Source organism: Heteronotia binoei, chromosome 20 (assembly GCF_032191835.1).
Source record: "Heteronotia binoei isolate CCM8104 ecotype False Entrance Well chromosome 20, APGP_CSIRO_Hbin_v1, whole genome shotgun sequence".
NCBI lineage: Eukaryota > Metazoa > Chordata > Lepidosauria > Squamata > Gekkonidae > Heteronotia > Heteronotia binoei.
The window spans coordinates 20,131,059-20,149,670 of NC_083242.1; the positions used below are offsets into that span (position 1 = coordinate 20,131,059).

Sequence of the window (18,612 nt, forward strand, 5' to 3'; positions counted from 1 at the left end):
AGGAATCAGGAAATTACTACGAAGGCAGCAACGTTTGCTGTACTCCATAAACAACTAACTGATAAAACATTTACGTGTCTATGAAATATTTTAATTTATGTTTTATAACTAGAAATGGAAACTGAAATTTTTATGTATAATATTTTGTATTGAGCCCAAATTCAATTGTATACCTTGGTTTTTTTAAATGCACTTGTTACCTATTTTCTTTCTTTTTGGGTGGGTCTCTGATCGCATTAAACTTGACTTGACTTGTTTTCAAGCAAGGGAACTCCGTTTATGCAATCCCACATGATGCAAATGCTCCAGCGAGCTAGATTTCCAACACTTTTTCAATATTACAAAACTGTCACAAACGTTTTTGGAGAAGATTAAAGTCTTCTTCAAATGGACATAAAGTCTCTACCCTGTCCTTGGGCAGTGCCAGATTAAACACCATGGAGGCCCCTAGCCAGTCAAAATCTTGGGGGCCGCCTTCACAAATTATCTCAGAGTTGGAGCAGCCACGCCGCTGCCCGTGGCCCCCCTGCAGCCTGCAGGCACCTTCTCAAAAGCCCCTTTGACAAAGCTGCGGGGGAGAGGCAGGGAGGCAAACTTGGCGATGATGTCAGCAGCAGCCGCACCAGGCAAGTTGGGTGAAGAACGGCTCAGTTGCTGGCTGTGTGTGCAGGCTGGGAGCACTGGAGGCAGGGGGGAAACAGGCAGAAAAAGCTGGTCCGGGGCCCCTAAAGGCATGGGGGCCCATAGGCTGGTGCCTACTTGGCCTATTTGTTAATCCGGCCCTGTTTTGGGATTCCGTTCATTTGGATTTAATAATTATTGTGTGCTTATAAGGCTACTCTACCAAAATTTGTCTAATCGTTGTTGACTTCTATATAATGTATTGGTCTTTACGAGATTGTTAATTAATTGTCTTTACCATGTAAAAGTGCACCTTAGAATTCGTTGTTGCAAGTATATAGTAATTTTTGTCGCTATAACCTTCGGGCTGTGGTACCTAAGTGCTACAGAATTCATGCAGTGCATCTGCTCTCCATGCAAACTGGGAATTTACTCCAAGTTGCTCAAACCATTCACTCACATAGTAGATGTTTCGAAGCTCAGAAGTACCCACTGCAATCTCCACAGGAGGCTGTCTGGGTGGTGTTGCATCCAATTTGAGGGCAGCGGTCTACCCTGAGAATGTATCTTGTGTTTACAATGCCACATTCGAATCATCAGCGATTGCCATGTGAATCTCCCTGTAGTGACAATTTGCAGAGGAACGACAAGCCCCAGGGGCCAGGTGGATGGATGCAGACACATTCGTCACTCGAGCGCTGCACGTGCAGAACAACCATCGTGGGTCAACAGACGGAACTTCCATGTCACCTCACTTTGGCCCAAACACATTTGTACAAAGAAGCACACTCAGACGCAACTCGCCAAGCCAAGAAAACGTGAACACAAATGCTAGATATGACAATGAGAGATTCGTGAATGGATCTACCATTATTTTTTGAGCTGTGCTGATGGAGTTGTGGTGCAGGGAAAGGGTTCTTATCATTCTTATCCTCCCCATGCCGTCCCCCGCAAGCATGGGGGGGAAAGATCATACCCTGTACCCTGTTTCTCCCACCCTGGTGCAAAATGACAGCCCTGCAGGGGGAATTCAAAATTGTGAAAACAGCATATGGAAAAAGTGCTAACTCCCCCTTCCCCTGCTCTGCGGTCTCCCCCAACTTGGGGACCTGTGTGGTCAAAACTTTTTTTGTAGCAGGAACTCATTTGCATATTAGGCCACACATCACTGATGTAGCCAATCCTCCAAGAGCTTACAGGGCTTTTCAGACAGGGCCTACTGTAAGCTCCGGGAGGATTGGCTACAACAGGGGGTGTGACTTAATATGCAAAGAAGAAGAAGATATCCTGCCCTATACTCTGCATCTCAGAGTGGTCACAATCTCCTTTACCTTCCCCCCCCTCCCACAACAGACACCCTGTGAGGTGGGTGTGGCTGAGAGAGCTCTTGTAGCCGCTGCTCTTTCAAGGACAGCTCTGAGAGAACTATGGCTGACCCAAGGCCATTCCAGCAGCTGCAAATGGAGGACTGGGGAATCAAACCCAGTTCTCCCAGATAAGAGTCTGCACACTTCACCACTACACCAAACTGGCTCTCAAAGAAGTTCCTGCTACAAAAAAACCCTCTGTGTGTGGTTATAATTTGCCTCAAAAGTCATGGGGGGAGGGGGGGAGGCCCATTCAAGAAACTCCTGTCATTCTATGCCAGTTGGTCCTAAACTTGACGGAATGCTAGACGGAAAGCCATTTGTCCCAGCCGCAAGCAACTTATGAGAATGCCATGCTGCTAAGAAAGCAGGGGTTGCTACAGTTGGTTGGACGGTTTCTCACTGGAAGGGGTTCTCTCTCCCTCCCATTCTTCTTTTTTGTTGTTGTTCTTAGCAACTGGAACCCCAAGGACTGTTTTGTACTTGCAACTCTTGCACGAGTTGAAATCAAGAAGGCAGAAAGAAAAAGGAAACGGGGGAGAAAGGATATATATATATTTTTAAAGGCCTTTTCTTAATAAAGGCAGCTTTAGTTAGTAAGAGAAGATAATCTCCAAGCTGCACAAGCAGCACCTACTCATTAGTCATTGACTAAAACACAAATAAATACCTATAATCTCCCTCCTGGCTTCGCCTCCTTTTGCACCAGCTAACCACGGGATGCTCTGCTTCTGGGACAGCACAGCTGGCCCTGCGATTTCAGAAGTCCAAAGCAAACTGCAGTAGCTTGAAACCAAATACTCACAAGTGAGAAAAATGACAGCAAGCTATTCAGGATCTCGTACATTCAACCCTATCGGCAGCCGCCTTTTAAAAGGGAATTCAGCCTTTTCTTGGAACTCGGTTAAGATCTGAGGATCTATTTGCCCTCCCAGTGCATTTGGTTTCACTATAATTAATAGTCGTGAAAGCTACAGATGGGCGCCAAATGGGGAAGGGAGGTTTTCCTGGATTGAATAAAATAGCCATTTTATAATGAAAACCTGCAAAAACTTCACAGTTTTCAGTGACCTCAAGACTCACAGGATTTGAATGCAGAAGGACGAAGGGAAAGAAACTGCATGCCTTATGCAAAAAGAGCCTAATCTGGAATAGAAAACAAGTTTTACCATACCATTTGAATGTCAATAGAATCTATGCACTTCAGAGAGGAATCCTAAGCAGATCTATTCTGAATTCTACTATGGTCTATTCCAGGGGTGGCCAAACTGCTGGTTGGGAGCTATATGTAGCTCTTTCACACATATTGTGTGTCTCCTGGAGGTCGAGGAGGAACTTAATGCAGACTTACTCTCAAGTAAGTGTGCTGAGCATCAGGACCCCAGTCAGCCTGAGTGCTGGCCCATAGATAGGTGACTATTTCCACCATGTGTGAAGCAGAAAGGAATGGGAAATAGGCAGTCTTGCAAGCTCTTCTCCTTCACCCAGAGACCTAGAGCAGGGAAAGAGAGTGTAAGAGCCAAGGGAGTCGCTAGAAGGAGGGATGGAATTAAAGAGGTCGGCGCAGGGTTCCCCCTTAGTTTCATAGCTCTTGTAGGAGCTGTATTTTATTAATCTTGGAGTCAAGGCAAAGATAGATGCATAAGGGCACAAACGGTGGTCAGTGATTTATATGGTACATGTGTGTTTCCTTTTCCCACTGATGCCAAAAATAATTCCCTAACCTTTCCCTATTCTGGTCTTATGGGGACTGTTATTCCCAGCTTTAAAAAGTCTTTTTCTAGCATGGTCGTGTTGTAAAGTGCATGCATGTGCATTTTATCTTTCTGTGCAAAAAAAACTATTAACAGTTTTAATAAAGATGTGTGTGTAATATTTGTTTGTGTCTCGTAGCCCTCAAACACCTGGCATTTATTCTACGTGGCTCTTACGTTAAGCAAGTTTGGCCACCCCTGGTCTATTCAATAGGGCTTACTCCCAGGAAAGTGTCCTTTGGATTGTGCTTTAAGATCTCAATAATTTACCATGTCCCCTCAAGTAATGCTGCCACTGAAACCTGCTGGAAAGATCTGATGCAGAAATGCACTGGCTCTCCCACCTCTAGTTATGGTGGCTTTTAGTGCCAGGCATTAACTCATTCCAGCCTTCTCTATTTTCAAGGTCATCTTAAGATCGAAGCAGAGGTGATGGCAGCAATCAGGTCTCTACTGAATCCCTAGTAAAAGGGAATGGTATGTAGAAGCTGCCCCCCCCCCCCCATTTATCAACCATTTTGCCATTCGTCACGAAACACCTTTCCTTTTACAAAAATGGCTCAAGGGTGGGACCGAGTTTTGAAATCAGAAATTACGTCTGCACACAGAAGATGAAACGTATATTTTAACTGGGTTTGCCTTCCCTGCCCCATCTCAATAACCTGCAATGAAACATCCGGCATTTTTGGAATCTTCAGCATCCTCGTGAAAACTAAGTTTTCTTCAAGAACGCCTGGCTGCCTTCTAGCTAGCTAACCTTTTTTTTTTTGAAGTGCAAATGTACCCCAAGTCGCAAGAGCACTACGTTAAATTCCCTTTTAAGCCCACCAAAGGTGTTACCAGGTGCTACCTCAACCGTCCGTCTGGTTTAACTGGGCCCAGCTCAGACTTTGGGTCTGGACTCAGGGAACTCCATGATGTCTGGCTACAAGCCTGCATGACTGGACAGGACGTGGGCCCCACGGTACAGACGTCCACTGCCGACCACATGCTGCCCACCAAGCTATCCACCCAGTTTTCCAACTTGGGGCCAGTGAGGGCAGCATTCTTCTTCGCCTGTTCCATGTGTGCGGCATTGAGGGGGATGCTCAAGACAGGGTTGAGGCTCTGGAAGCTCTGCTCCATGTAGGCATTGTTTGGGGGCCCACTGTGCAACTTCAAGGCTTCATCTGGAGGAAAAAAACAAAAGGAAACAAAGATCTATATCAGGGGTTGCCAAACTGTGGCTTGGGAGCTCTTTCACTCATATTGTGTGGCTCTTGAAAGCCCCAATGTCCCATCAGCTGGCTTGGAGAAGGTATTTCTCTCTTTAAATCACTTCTCCAAGTCAAACCAGCTGGCAGCTTGGAGAATGCATTTAAAATTGCTTTCTTTTCACCGCTTCCTCCCTCCCTCCCTACATCTATTTTCCTTCCTTCCCCCAGCATTCTATCGGCTACATGCTGTTGGGTGGTTTTACCACCTATGAATGTAAGATCGTTTACTGTGCTGCTCCTGTTTTTGTAATGTTTGCTTTTATGTTATTATTTCAACTGTTGTTTTACTGTTGTAAGCTGCCCTGAGTCTGCTTGCGGGATAGGGTGGAATATAAATCCAAAAATTAAATTAAATTTGTTCCTTCCTTCCTCCCTCCCTCAAACATCTGACGTTCACATCTTGCGGCTCTCAAACATCTGGCGTGGCTCTTACGTTAAGCAAATTTGGCCCAGTATATCTCCTTGAGCAGGGGCTGGAACCCAAAAGGGAGTGAGAGAATGTTCCTGATTCAGTTTCTTTCTACATTCGTTTACATTTTCATCAGCTAGTTTGGTTCCCCACTCTTTTGCTGCCTGTGTTGTACAGTGGTTTGCTCTGTCCATGTAATATAAACTCACAGTACATGCCACTTTGTATGTGTATTACGTGTATTATTTATCAATGCACAAATACCAGGGCCAGTGTGCATATTTCATGGGGAGCCCCTGGGTGTATGGAAGTGGAAAGTGCCACAACAACAAAGAATGGCAGATCCCATTCACACAGAGGAGAAACAAAACTGAATGGAGAAAGTTTACAGTCAAAATAGTAGGAAGGACAGGGGTGGAATTCTAGCAGGAGCTCCTTTGCATATTAGACCACACACCCCTGATGTAGACAATCCTCCTGGAGCTTACAAGGCTATTTTTTGTCAGCTCCTGGAGGATTGGCTACATCAAGGGCTACATCAAGGCTACATCAAGAAATCATCCCTCTACTGCCCCCAATGGAGCTGTCTGACACCAACGGATACTGCGCTAAGTGTTGAAGGAGGACTATGGTTTGGCAAGGTGCCCATTTTCCCAGTATAGGGTGCTCATCCTTGCTCTTCCAGCACCTTCAGAACTTCCACCAGGTGGGTTCCACCCCCATCCAGTGAGCACAGTTCATTGAGCAACTTCCACTTTTAATACCTCTATTTCAGTTTGCATGTAAGCGGCATAAAAACGGCATACAATGAGAAAGCGTTCTTGGATCCTTTTTGGGGGGGAGAAAGGAGGGATTAAAAAAGGTTTAATGAAATAAGTTTAACAGGCATGTAACACTGATATAAAAAAGGCACAAAAGAAGAAAAGTGCAATTGCCCTGACATGAATAACCCAGGCAAGCCCGATCTCATCAGATCTTGGGAGCTAACAGGGCCTAATTCTGGCAAGTACTTGGATGGGAGACCTCCTTGGAATACCAGCAGTCGGGAGGGAAGGGGCAGGCTTTATTCAGCCACCTCTCTGAATATCCTCCAGGCCCCAGTAGGGGCCAATCACCAGAGGTCACCATGACTTCCAGGTTCTTCTCTGGCAAGTACTTGGATGGGAGACCTCCTTGGAATACCTGCAGTCAGGAGGGAAGGGGCAGGTTCTATTCAGCCACCTCCCTGAATAGCTTCCAGGCCCCCAGTAGGGGACAGTCACCAGAGGTTGCCAGGTCTTCCAGGTTTTTCTCTGGCAAGTCCTTGGATTGGAGACCTCCTTGGAATACCTCTAGTCAGGAGGGCAGGGGCAGGCTTTATTCAGCCACCTCCCTGAATATCCTCCAGGCCCCCAGTAGGGGTCAGTCACCAGAGGTCGCCATGACTTCCAGGTTCTTCTCTGGCAAGTACTTGGATGGGAGACCTCCTTGGAATACCAGCAGTCGGGAGGGCAGGGGCAGGCTTTATTCAGCCACCTCTCTGAATGTCCTTCTGGACCCTAATAGGAATCACCAGAGGTCGCCATGACTTCCAGGCATGGGGGTACAAACACACACACATGTACATACACATCCAAAATGCAAAAATATCTCCCCCTCAGGAGAAAAGCATAATTAACAGCAGCAACAAAAACAAGGGCCAAAAGAGATGACAAATTTTCCTTGACTTGTGTTCCAAAACAAGACCACTAAAGTCTGAGTGACCAAAATGTGCTGTGTGAAGCCTGGTGTGAGCGCAGTTGTTGTTTTGTATTCACGGCTAAATGTTCGCAGTTCTTTCTCAACAACTGAACCTCAGGGTGTGGATGCAACAGCTTCTTCTTGGAGACGTGGAAACAGGGTGGAGCAAAACTCAGGAGAAATCGGACAGCAAGCATCGCTTTTCACCACTTTTCAGGCCAAATCCAGCTGCTGAGATCTGCAAACCCAGCCAACGGCTCTTGAGTCCTTTTAGCCATGACCCTTGTGAAGCTTGCCAACGACTATGCCCACAGAGAGAAGCTTGTAGCTGCAGCACTGATAACTTTATAGCTAGTTTTCTCCCATCCCCGTGGCAGCTTACAATAATCAGTACTCAGGGGCAGAGAGAGTGAAGAGACAGAACTTTTTCTCCCTCTCCAATCATACTAGAACTCAGGGGCACCCAATTATGTGGCTGTGTGGTAGATTCAGGACAGATGAAAGGAAATACTTCTTTATTCCATGTGGAATTAAACTGGAATTCACTGCTAGTGGATGTAGTGATGGCTACAGGCATGGATGGCTTTAAATGAGTGTTAGGCAGAGGGCTGTTAACGGCTACTAGGCATAGTGAGTAAAGGGAATCTCCATCTTCAGAGGTAGAAAACCTCTTTATCCCAGTGTTAGGAGGCAGGGCTTTTTTTGTAGCAGGAACTCTTTTGCATATTAGGCCACACACACTGAGGCAGCCAGTCCTGGAGCCTACAGCAGGCCCTGTAAGAAGAGCCCTGTAAGAAGAGCTGCTGGAGGGTTGGCTAAATCAGGGGTGTGTGGCCTAATATGCAAAGGAGTTCCTGCTACAAAAAAGCCCTGTTATGAGGCAACAGTGGAGAAAGGCCTTGGACTCTGTGCCTTCTTTGTTGGCCCTCCAGGGCAGCTGGTCAGCCACTGTGCAAAGCAGCTCCTGAACCTTTCTGAGAGTTCCACCTCCTTGTCCATTGAATACTATGTGCAGCTGCATAACAATCCCTGGATGAGCTCCACCACCTATCTTTCTACAAAATAACCCCTGGATGGACCACTGGTTGTCATTTTCTCCTCCTCCTCCACCTTCCCAGAAACAAGGCTCAGGGGAGTTTAAAAAGGAAAAAAAGGTAGTCCCCTGTGCAAGCACCAGTCGTTTTCGACTCTTGGGGTGACGTTGCTTTCACAGCATTTTCACGGCAGACTTTTTACAGGGTGGTTTGCCATTGCCTTCCCCAGTCATCTACACTTTCCCCCCAGCAAGGCTGGGTACTCCTTTGACCGACCTTGAAAGGATGGAAGGCTGAATCAACCTCAAGCCAACTACTTACTTACAGTTTACAGTGACATAAAACCAGCAAAGAACAATTCAAATGGAGGTAACAAACAATAAAACACTTGGTTCTAGAAAAAACCCCCAAGATGACATCCAAATTGTGAACTCCCTTCCAACTCCAAGTCCCTTCCAACTTCCAAGTCCCTTCCAATTCAATGATCTGGAGTTTACATTGCCACTAATGGCAGCCTTGAAATCCGAGGTTTTGTCTTTTAAAATTAGCATGGCAGGAGGCACACTGCACAGCCTTAAGAAAAATAAAAGAACAAAAGAGATTTTTTTTAAAAAAATGGATAGGGCTCACAGGTGAGACATCTCCAAGGCTCAGAAAGGCTCACCACAAGGTCGTGTATCTATTGTGCCAACTGGCCCACAACGAGAACATGGGCAGGTGGGCTGCCTGGCTGGCTAGTGATCTAACTGGCCCATTCCTGGTTGCAAGCTGAGCCTGACGTTTAGACAAGTTCCAACATGCAGCTGGGGAAGATCGACTATGAAGACAGCATCCATGAAGAAAAGGAAGCAACCCTGAAAATGGGAGAAGGTGAATGAGTGGGGGGCTTTGAGCTGCCCATCCCAGACAAAGACCTATGAAAATATTCATGCTGGACTCTGGGCCTGAAACTCAAGCAGGTGTGAAGACCGGGGGGGGGATCTGCATTTCTCCACACTGTCATCATCATTTTTTTCCCCCCAGTTCAGCTCTTGCAAAGTTGGGGCTGGATGTTACAAGAGAACTTCAGTCAGCCCCGCCAAGATACACAGCCATCTCCAGCACAAAATGCCCTCATTCAAGCCCCTTCTGGACTTGCAAAGCCGCATTTCTGTTCCAGGGACGGTCGGCAGGCCAGGAATTACAGACTAGTGTCTACAGTCCGTGCCACATCACCCATGCCATCCGCAGCTTGCAATGAGGCCGATCTTTTCATTCTTCCGATGTGTGCCCATTTCAGCACTGCTATAAATCAGCAGGCTGTTGTCTCTCAGCCCAGAGGCCTGTTTGGGAGCTTGGCTTGAAATCCGAGGTTTCGTCTCTGTGGCAGTCTCAAATGCAAGAGAGCCCAAGCCCTGATGATTCCAAAATTCCTCATAATGAAACACGGCAATTCTGACGCACCTTGCTTGTCAGTTTGGATCTGGCTTGCCAAATTCCAGTCAGATGACCCGGGGGTGGTCTGGTCCTGCTTGCTAGCGGGGAGAAGTGGCCAAGGACTTGAGCTGGAAGCTCACACAAAGGCCCTGTGGTGAAACGGCTAGAAAGCGGCTTCTGTCAAAGCGCAGAACCCAAATGAGAGTCTGCACAGAGACAGCAAAAGGCGAGGGGAAAGTCACACTGACCAAAGAAATTTGTAATTTGATGATGTCTTGTGTATAACCAATTTTATTTTGCAATATATTTAAACACATACTTTAAGATTTTAACCAATACATTACAAATTTCCTCCTCCCCCCAACCCTCAGTTTCTTGACCTCCGCCGGTGCTTAAAATAATTAAAAAAGAAAAAAAGGTAAAATTCACAATTATAGAATCTTCACTTACATTTCCAGTTATCTTAACACCAAATAAACCAAGACTATGCATTAGTAATTATTAAAATTAACTTTCTATTTTTCTTATAATCTAACTACCAATAAAATTGCATATTAGATCAGAAAACCATATTAACAACTTTATCTTTCCGTTAAAAGTTCATGTAATATTATCAAAGACCACTGTGTCTTTTGACTTTCCATTGTTTTTTCAACATATTCTTGAAATTTCTTCCAATCATCCTTAAATTTTTCTGAATTACAATCTTTTAAGATTCTAGTAAGTTTGTCCATTTCACTCCAGTGTAGCACTTTTAAGATCCAGTCCCATTTCTCTGGTATTTTATCTTGCTTCCACATTTGCGCATATAATGTTCTTGCAGCTGAAAGGAAGTACCACAACAATGTCCTGTCTTGTTTCAGAAAACTTTCCATTTGTAATCCCACTAGAAAGATATCTGGTGCTTTCTTAATGTCATAACCCAAAATTTTCGAGGCTTCTTGTTGGATCATTTGCCAAAACTGTTTCGCTTTTTCACAAGTCCACCACATATGGTAGAAAGAACCTTCATGTTTTTTTACATTTCCAACACCTATCTGATATATGATTATTTGTTTTTGCTAGTTTTTTAGGTGTTATATACCATCTATACAACATTTTGAAACAGTTCTCTTTAATATTGTAACACGTCGATATTTTCATAGAGTTCTTCCATAGGTGTTCCCATGTCTCCATTTGTATTTCTTTGTTCATATTTATTGCCCATTTTATCATTTGAGGTTTCACTACTTCCTCTTCTGTAGACCATTTCAGTAGTAGCTTATAAGTCCTTGAAATCAATTTTTCATTCTCACCCAACAGCATTTTTTCCAATTCTGTTTGGTCTTGTCTTATTCCTGTATTCCTAATATCCTGCTCCACCAAGCTTTTGATTTGTTGCAATTGGTACCAATTAAATTTATCCTGCAATTCTTCCACCGGTTTTATTCCACCTTGCCTCCCTGTATCTTTAGCAGTTGTTTATATGTTAACCATTTATCTTCCCGTGGATAACTTTATAACTTCTGTTGGCACAATCCATAGTGATTTTCTCTCATCACCATATTTATTATATTTTTTCCAAGTATTCAACAAGTTTCTTCTTATATAATGATGTGATAACAAAGCATCCATCTTCTCCTTCCCATAATACATATAAGCATGCCAACCAAAGACGTTCCCATGGCCTTCTAATGCCAATGGGCATCCAGTTATCCAGTCCTTAATCCATACCAAACAAACAGCATCGTGGTATAACTTAAAATCGGGCAACTGGAAGCCACCCCTCTCTTTCGCATCCATCAGGATTTTCATTTTGATGCTTGGTTTTTTACTCGCCCATACAAATTCTGAAACATTTTTTTGCCAATGATTAAATTGTTTGATGTCTTTCACTATTGGAATTGTTTGGAAGAGAAACATCATTCTTGGTAGAACATTCATTTTGATTGCAGAGCTCCTACCCAGCAAAGACAAATTCAGTTTATTCTACTTTAACAAATCTCCAATTTTACGCCAAAGCTTTTCATCATTGTTTTTATACAGATCGTAATCTGTAATTTTTCATCATAATCTCTACACCTAGATATTTTACTTTCGAGGTAACTTCACATCCAGTTACTTTGTAGTTCTTTCTGTTTGCTTAAAATTAAAATTTTTGATTTTTCTTTATTTATATAAAAGCCCGCCAACTCTCCATACTCTTTAATTTTACTTAACAATGGCATCACCTGTAATGAATTTTCATTAAGAAACATCACATCATCTGCAAAAGCCCTATATTTGTAAGAAAAACCTTTGAATTTCAGTCCCTCTATTTCTTTATCTTCTTTGATTTGCATCAGCAAAATTTCCAAAGTCATTATAAATAGCAACGGAGATAGAGGGCAACCTTGCCTTGGGCCTTTACTTATTGTAATTTGTTCTGTCAAATCTGCATTCACACAAAGTTTAGCTTTTTGTTCTGTATAAATTGCCATAACCATTCTTATAAAATCATTTCCCAATTTCAATTTCTCCATCACTACAAACATAAAGTCCCAATTAAGATTGTCAAAAGCTTTCTCTGCATCAGCAAAAAATAATACCACCTCTTTTTCTGGATGCTTTTCATAATATTCTACAATATTTATTACTGTTCTGATATTGTCTCTTATTTGCCTTCTGGGGAGAAAACCTGCTTGCTCTTCCTGAATTTAAATGCTGAGTCATTCTGCTAGTATCCTAGCAAATATTTTATAATCATTATTGAATAATGAAATTGGTCTGTAATTTTTAACACACGTGGCATCTCTGTCTTCCTTTGGTATCAATGAAACAACTGCTTCCTTCCATGTATTTGGCACTTTCCCTTCTTGTCTAATAATATTCATCAACTTTTGGAGCTTTGGTACTAAAGCGTCTGCCAGGACTTTATAAAATTTTCCTGAAAAGCCATCAGGACCCAGTGCTTTACCTAATTTCATTGAACTAATTGCTGCTTCTATTTCAGCTTTTTCATTTGGTTCATTTAAGGTTTTTTCCATGGTTTCTGTTAAAGGCTTTACTTTTATTTTTTGCAAGTACACTTCAATTTTCTCTTTATCTACTTGTTGGCTTTTAAATAGTTTGGCATAGTATTTATAAAATTCCCTCTTAATTCCTGCTTGATCCACAATCTCTTTACCTTCAACTATGATTTTGTTTATAAACTCGTTCTCCCTTTTTTTCTTCATTTGCCACGCCAAGTATTTCCCGGGTTTGTTGGCACCTTCAAAAGATTTCTGCTGCAGTCTTTTTAGGTTCCATTCCGTCTCCTTATTGGCTCTGTAAAATTGTAATCTCCTGCAAAATTTTATTTTCCCCCGGTCTCTTTCTTAATTCTCTTTCTTTTTTTTGCCTATTTCTTTTTGCAAATCTGCCATTTGTTTTTCCTTGTCTCTTCTGTCTTTATTGTTCAATGTAAATAAGATTCCTCTCATTACAGCTTTATACGCATCCCACACAGTCTGAAACTGAATGTCCTGATTTTCATTTATTTGTAAGAAAGCTTTAATTTCTTTTTCAAGAGATGCCACTGTTTCTACGTTTTGCAATGTCCTCATTTAATCTCCATCTCCTCATCTTTTTTCTGACTTTTGCCAACCACAGTAATGGATTATGGTCTGCACCTATTTTCGGAAGAATCTCTATTTTATTAGTAATAAGTCCCAGATCTTTGGTGGTCCATAACATGTCAATTCTTGAGACGGAGTTATGCCTTGCTGAAAAGAAGGTGTAGTCACGCACATTAGGATTGAACTTTCTCCATACATCCTCCAAACCTTCTTGTTTTATTCGTTCAAAAAATGACTTTGGTAACTTGCCGTCTGTATTTTTCCCCCCGGATCTGTCCAAAGAATTTTTAATGGTTCCATTAAAATCTCCCATTAACATTATCTGATCATATGTCACTTGGTCTAACTGTCGCATAATGTCTTTGAAAAAAAATCATTCTTTGCCCCATTTTGGGCATATAGTCCCAATAACAGTGTTTTTTTCTCATTTAACAACACCTCCACTGCAACATATCTACCGCCACTGTCTTTAAAAATTAACTTTGGCTCCAATTCTTTTTTAATGTAAAAAACCACTCTCCCTTTTTTTCCCCTTGGCCAATGAAAAAAATTCTTCACCTAAAAATTTATTCCATAAAAATTTATAATCCATTTGTTTGATATGTACTTCTTGTAGACAAATTATATTACATTTTTGTTTTTTAATCCAATGAAACGATTTTAGTCCATTTACATTCCCAGAAATTAATTTGTAATCCATAGTGATTCTTCAATTATTCTGAATCTCCAAATTCTTTGTTGTCCGCAAAAAACCTTTCAATGCTTTGAATATCTATTATTGTAATTCTCAGTCTTTTATACTCAAAGCTAAGACCTTCTGGTAAAATCCATCTATACCGGAGAGCCGGTTTGGTGTAGTGGTTAAGTGTGTGGACTCTTATCTGGGAGAACCGGGTTTGATTCCCCACTCCTCCACTTGCACCTGCTAGCATGGCCTTGGGTCAGCCATACCTCTGGCAGAGGTTGTCCTTGAAAGGGCAGCTGCTGTGAGAGCCCTCTCCAGCCCCACCCACCTCACAGGGTGACTGTTGTGGGGGAGGAAGGTAAAGGAGATTGTGAGCCGCTCTGAGACTCTTCGGAGTGGAGGGCGGGGTATAAATCCAATATCTTCTATCTTCTTCTTCTTCTTCTTCCCTTCGCCCTTAGCTTTTCTGTCAATTTTTTGAAATGTCTTCTGTCATAACTTTCCTTGGCAGGTCCTTCATTATTCTTATTCTGCTTTCTTCCACCACCATTGCTTTTTCAAATTGTTGACTTAAAATCCTTCCCACCATGTCTCTTGTAGTAAATTTTACTACCACATCCCTTGGTAGCTTGTTCTTTCTAGCAAATTCAGAGTAAAGAAGTACTTCCTTTTATCCATTTTAACCTGACTGTTCAGCAATTTCATTGAATGCCCATGAATTCTTGTATTGTGAGAAAAGGAGAAAAGGACTTCTTTCTCTGCTTTCTCCATCCCATGCTTAATCTTGTAAACCTCGATCATGTCACCCCGCAGTCAACGTTTCTCCAAGCTAAAGAGTCCCAAGCGTTTTAACCTTTCTTCATAGGGAAAGTGTTCTAAACCTTTGATCATTCTAGTTGCCCTTTTCTGGACTTTTTTCAATGCTATAATATCCTTTTTGAGGTGCGGTGACCAGAATTGTACACAGTATTTAGAGGGGGGCAAGGAGCTGTTCCACTTGGCAGCAGAGGAGAGGACTCACAATCAGGTTTAAATTAAGGGTGGGAAAATATTGATGATATTGGGAACAGTGCTGGCTTTAGGGCGTGTGGCACCCCAGGCAGGCTCCCTACCCGCCGTCCCCCCTTCACAGCACTGCAACACAGCGCCACGCTCCATCACCCTCCCCATCAGAGTGCACCGTGCTGTGGCTGGGCCTTACCAGCTTCTACGCAGGCGGTGCGCCATCTAATCCTTTGAAGCGGGAGATGGCTTCTCCCCCCTCCTTCCTGGAACCAGAAGTGAGGGGGAGTGAAGCCTTCTACTGCGTGCGCTTCAAAGGATTAGGTGCTGTGCTGGCCGCAACAAAGCCGGTACGGCCCAGCCTCAATGCACTCCTCTGATTGCGCCGGGGAGGGAGGGGCGGGTGAAGCGCAAAGGAAGGGAGGGGCAGAGGCAGGCGGACAAGTAAATTAGGCAGAGGCAGGCGGGCAAGTAAATTAGGTGGTTGTCGTGGGCACCTGGAGGGGGGGAGCTTAAATCAGTGTCCCCTCCTCCCGGCGCCCTAAGCAACTGTCCAGTTTGCCTAGTGGGCAAGCCGGCCCTGATTAGGAAAAACTTTGTTACAGTCGGAGTTGTTCAACAGTGGAATCAGCTACCAAAGGAGGTGGTGAGCTCCCCCTCACTGGCAGCCTTTAAGCAGTAGCTGGATGTTCTAGGCCAGAGGTCCCCAACCCCTGGGTAGCGAACCGGTACTAGTCTGTGGCCTGTTTCCAAGTGGGCTGCGCAGCCACCGCCCCCCCCCCCCGGGCAGCCTCACTATTCCCCTGCGCAACCTCGTCATCCCCCATTTATACCACTTCAAGGCCAGGGAAGGTGCCATGAAGCGCTTTCCAGGCTGACCTCCCCCGCCCCCTACTGATCAACTGATCCAATCAGCAGGGAAAACCGCGGCAGCAACGGTGAGCGACTGCTGAAACAGCCGCGCTGCCATGGTTTTCCTGGCTGATTGGATCAGCTGATCGGCAGGGGCGGGGGGGGGGAGGAGGTCAATCTGGAAGGTGCTTCACCTTCCCTGGCCTTAAAGTGGTAAAAACGGAGCGGTGAGGCTGTATGGGGGCAGGGCAGAGGGGGGAGGAGGAAACGGGGGAAGGAGGAGGCACCATGGGGGGGGACGGCTGCCGGCTTTGGGACCGCGGTATGCCGGCCAGTCCTGGGGCCAGTCCCCGGGACAAAAAAGGTTGGGGGCCACTGCTCTAGGCTGACCCTGCACTGAGCAGGGGGTTGGACGAGATGGCCTGCAAGGCCTCTTCCAACTCTGTGATCCTATGGACAATAAAGAGCACTTCCTAACTGAGGTCTGAACTCATGAAACTGCTCTATACCAAGTAAGGCCCCGGGTCACCCTAGCAGGGCCGGATGTACCTATTTTTGGAAGGGGGGCAAAGTTAAAAAATAGCGCCCCCACTACCCTCCCACCATGAAGATCTACCTATTTTTTAGAAGGAAAAGGGGTGCTGGTGGCGCCCCCTTGCTCTGGCACCTAGGGCAGCTGCCCCAATGCTCCCCTAGATCCAGCGAAATGGATGTCCATGCCGCTGAATTTATGCTAAGAAGGCGATTTTGGTGCTTTCCTCATTTCATAAACTTCTGCAACCTTATCTCCCCCTTCTGCTGCCATTTTGATCCCACCCTCCCCTTTTCCTTGAGCGATCTCAACCCAGTGTGATGCTGCCACATTACAGAGAGCAAACAAAGCTGCTGGAAAATGGGCAGGGCATTTCATGCTGCCCAAATGGGCTACAAGTTCTACCATTTTTTGACAGGGTCACTCCAAAAAAGGCACGTGGCGCAGAGTGTTAAAGCTGCAGTACTGCAGTCCTAAGCTTTGCTCATGATCTGAGTTCGATCCCCGATGGAAGCTGGGTTTTCAGCTAGCTGGCTCCAGGTTGACTCAGCCTTCCATCCTTCCAGGGTCGGTAAAATGAGTCCCCAGCTTGCTGGGGGGAAAGCATAGATGACTGGGGAAGGCAATGGCAAACCATCCTGTAAAAAGTCTGCCATAAAAATGTTGTGAAAGCGATGTCACTCCAGAGTCGGAAATGACTGGTGCTTGCACAGGGGACCCTTCCTTTCCTTTCCCTCCAAAACACCATCTAAAGAGGGAGCACTTTCGCTATTGCTGAATAAGTCCACCAGGAATGCCTGTCAAGAGGGTCTGTTGAGGTTCTGCAGGGCTGGTTTTGCTGGTAATTCCTGAATATAGCTAGGATTTCTTTTGGTTCTCCCAAAAAATCCCGGATACATCAGGGAATCGCAAATATTCCCAAGAAATACCAATAAGGTGGTTTTTTGGGGTATATTTTCAATTCAGGTCAACCTGAAGGCATGCCCCCCTATGAAGAAATTTGGCTTTCTTCAAGGATTTATGGGTAAAATACTGGGTTTTCCTTTTCTTTATTTTATCCTGTAAGGAAGTTAGGCAGAGAGAGAGACAGACAGACAGACAGACAGAAAGTTTGACTGGCCAATGGTCCCCCAATGAATGTCATGGCTGAGTAAGAATCTGAACCCAGATTTTCTCAGTAGGAGTCCAGTGCTCTAACCATTATACCGGGGTGGCCAAACGTGCTTAATGTAAGAACCACATAGAATAAACGTCAGATGTTTGAGAGCCATGAGACAGGAAGGAAGGAAGGAAGGAGATGGGATGGGGGAGGAAGAGGTGGAAAGAAAGCAACTTTAACACTTTGAATGCATTTTCCAAGCTGCCAGCTGGCTTGGCTTGGAGAAGCAATTTAAAGTGAGTAATGCCTTCTCCAAGCTGGTTGACGGGGTGGAGGGGGCTTTGAGAGCCACACAACATGTGGCTCCTGAATCACAGTTTGGCCATCCCTGCACTATAATCACCCAAAGGCTGCACTTTCAACTGCACTTTCCATTTGGATTTTGCCAGTTCACATAGTAAAATCCAGCTGGGAAGTGCACTGAAAAGTGCATTATATAGTTTCTATGATCGCAGCCTGACTTTTTACAATGACTGTCTGCATTTTCACTGCTGTAGTCAGAAAATTTTCTCAGTTATCTGTGTTGGGAGCAAAGAAACCTACCTTGTCTGATGGGCTGCTTGTTGGAAAATGTCACCGGGGAAACTAAGAATTTGGTTTCAGCAACGGGTACCCAATGATGCAGGATTTTAACGGTCCAGACTCCAGCTCGGAGGGGTAAATTTAAAGGTGGCTTGTAGTGAGTAAATTCAGCACTGGATTCGATGAGAATGTCATAGGTAGCGGCAATGACGTTTACAGGGTCCACCCAGATGATGGTAACAGTGACATTTGGACCTTTCCCCCATTTCTGCATGCCTACGGGTTCATCCATGGGCCCAATAAGTCCACCAAAGTTCCGAAATATCCTCTCTTTGGCGTCCCATTCAGTTCCAATCTGAAAGAAGGAAAAGACATAAAGAAGGATGCATTAGATAATGCAGAAATGCATAAGCAGCATGAAACAAATTTACAATCTCTTCTGTAATCATTCTGTTTGATTGCTGCAACCTTGACCATCTGTCTTTATTTATTTCACTTCCTTTTTACTAAATCTGCTTGCCCTGTTTCCATCCTATGAATGCCCAAGGTGACTCACAAGTGAAAACACAATACAATACCATTAGAATTTTTAGCACAATCTTGAAGAAGACTGTAGATTTATACCCCACCCTTCTCGCTGAATCATAGCAGCAGCTTACAATCTCCTTTTATCTTCTTCCTACAACAGACACCCTGTGAGGTAGGTGGG

General features: G+C 44.3%; 1 protein-coding gene across 1 annotated transcript in view; it reads right to left on the reverse strand.

Annotated features, from left to right (window-relative positions):
- Nucleotides 1-4,398: 4,398 nt before the first annotated feature.
- XYLT1 (xylosyltransferase 1) overlaps nt 4,399-18,612 on the reverse strand; it is a 339,162-nt gene continuing 324,948 nt past the window's right edge. The window contains exons 11-12 of the mRNA XM_060260787.1: nt 17,925-18,258; nt 4,399-4,911 (exon numbers count right to left, since the gene is read on the reverse strand). Of these exons, the coding sequence (XP_060116770.1) occupies nt 4,589-4,911; nt 17,925-18,258 (657 nt within the window). The 3' untranslated portion in view covers nt 4,399-4,588. The remainder of the gene's footprint in view (nt 4,912-17,924; nt 18,259-18,612) is intronic.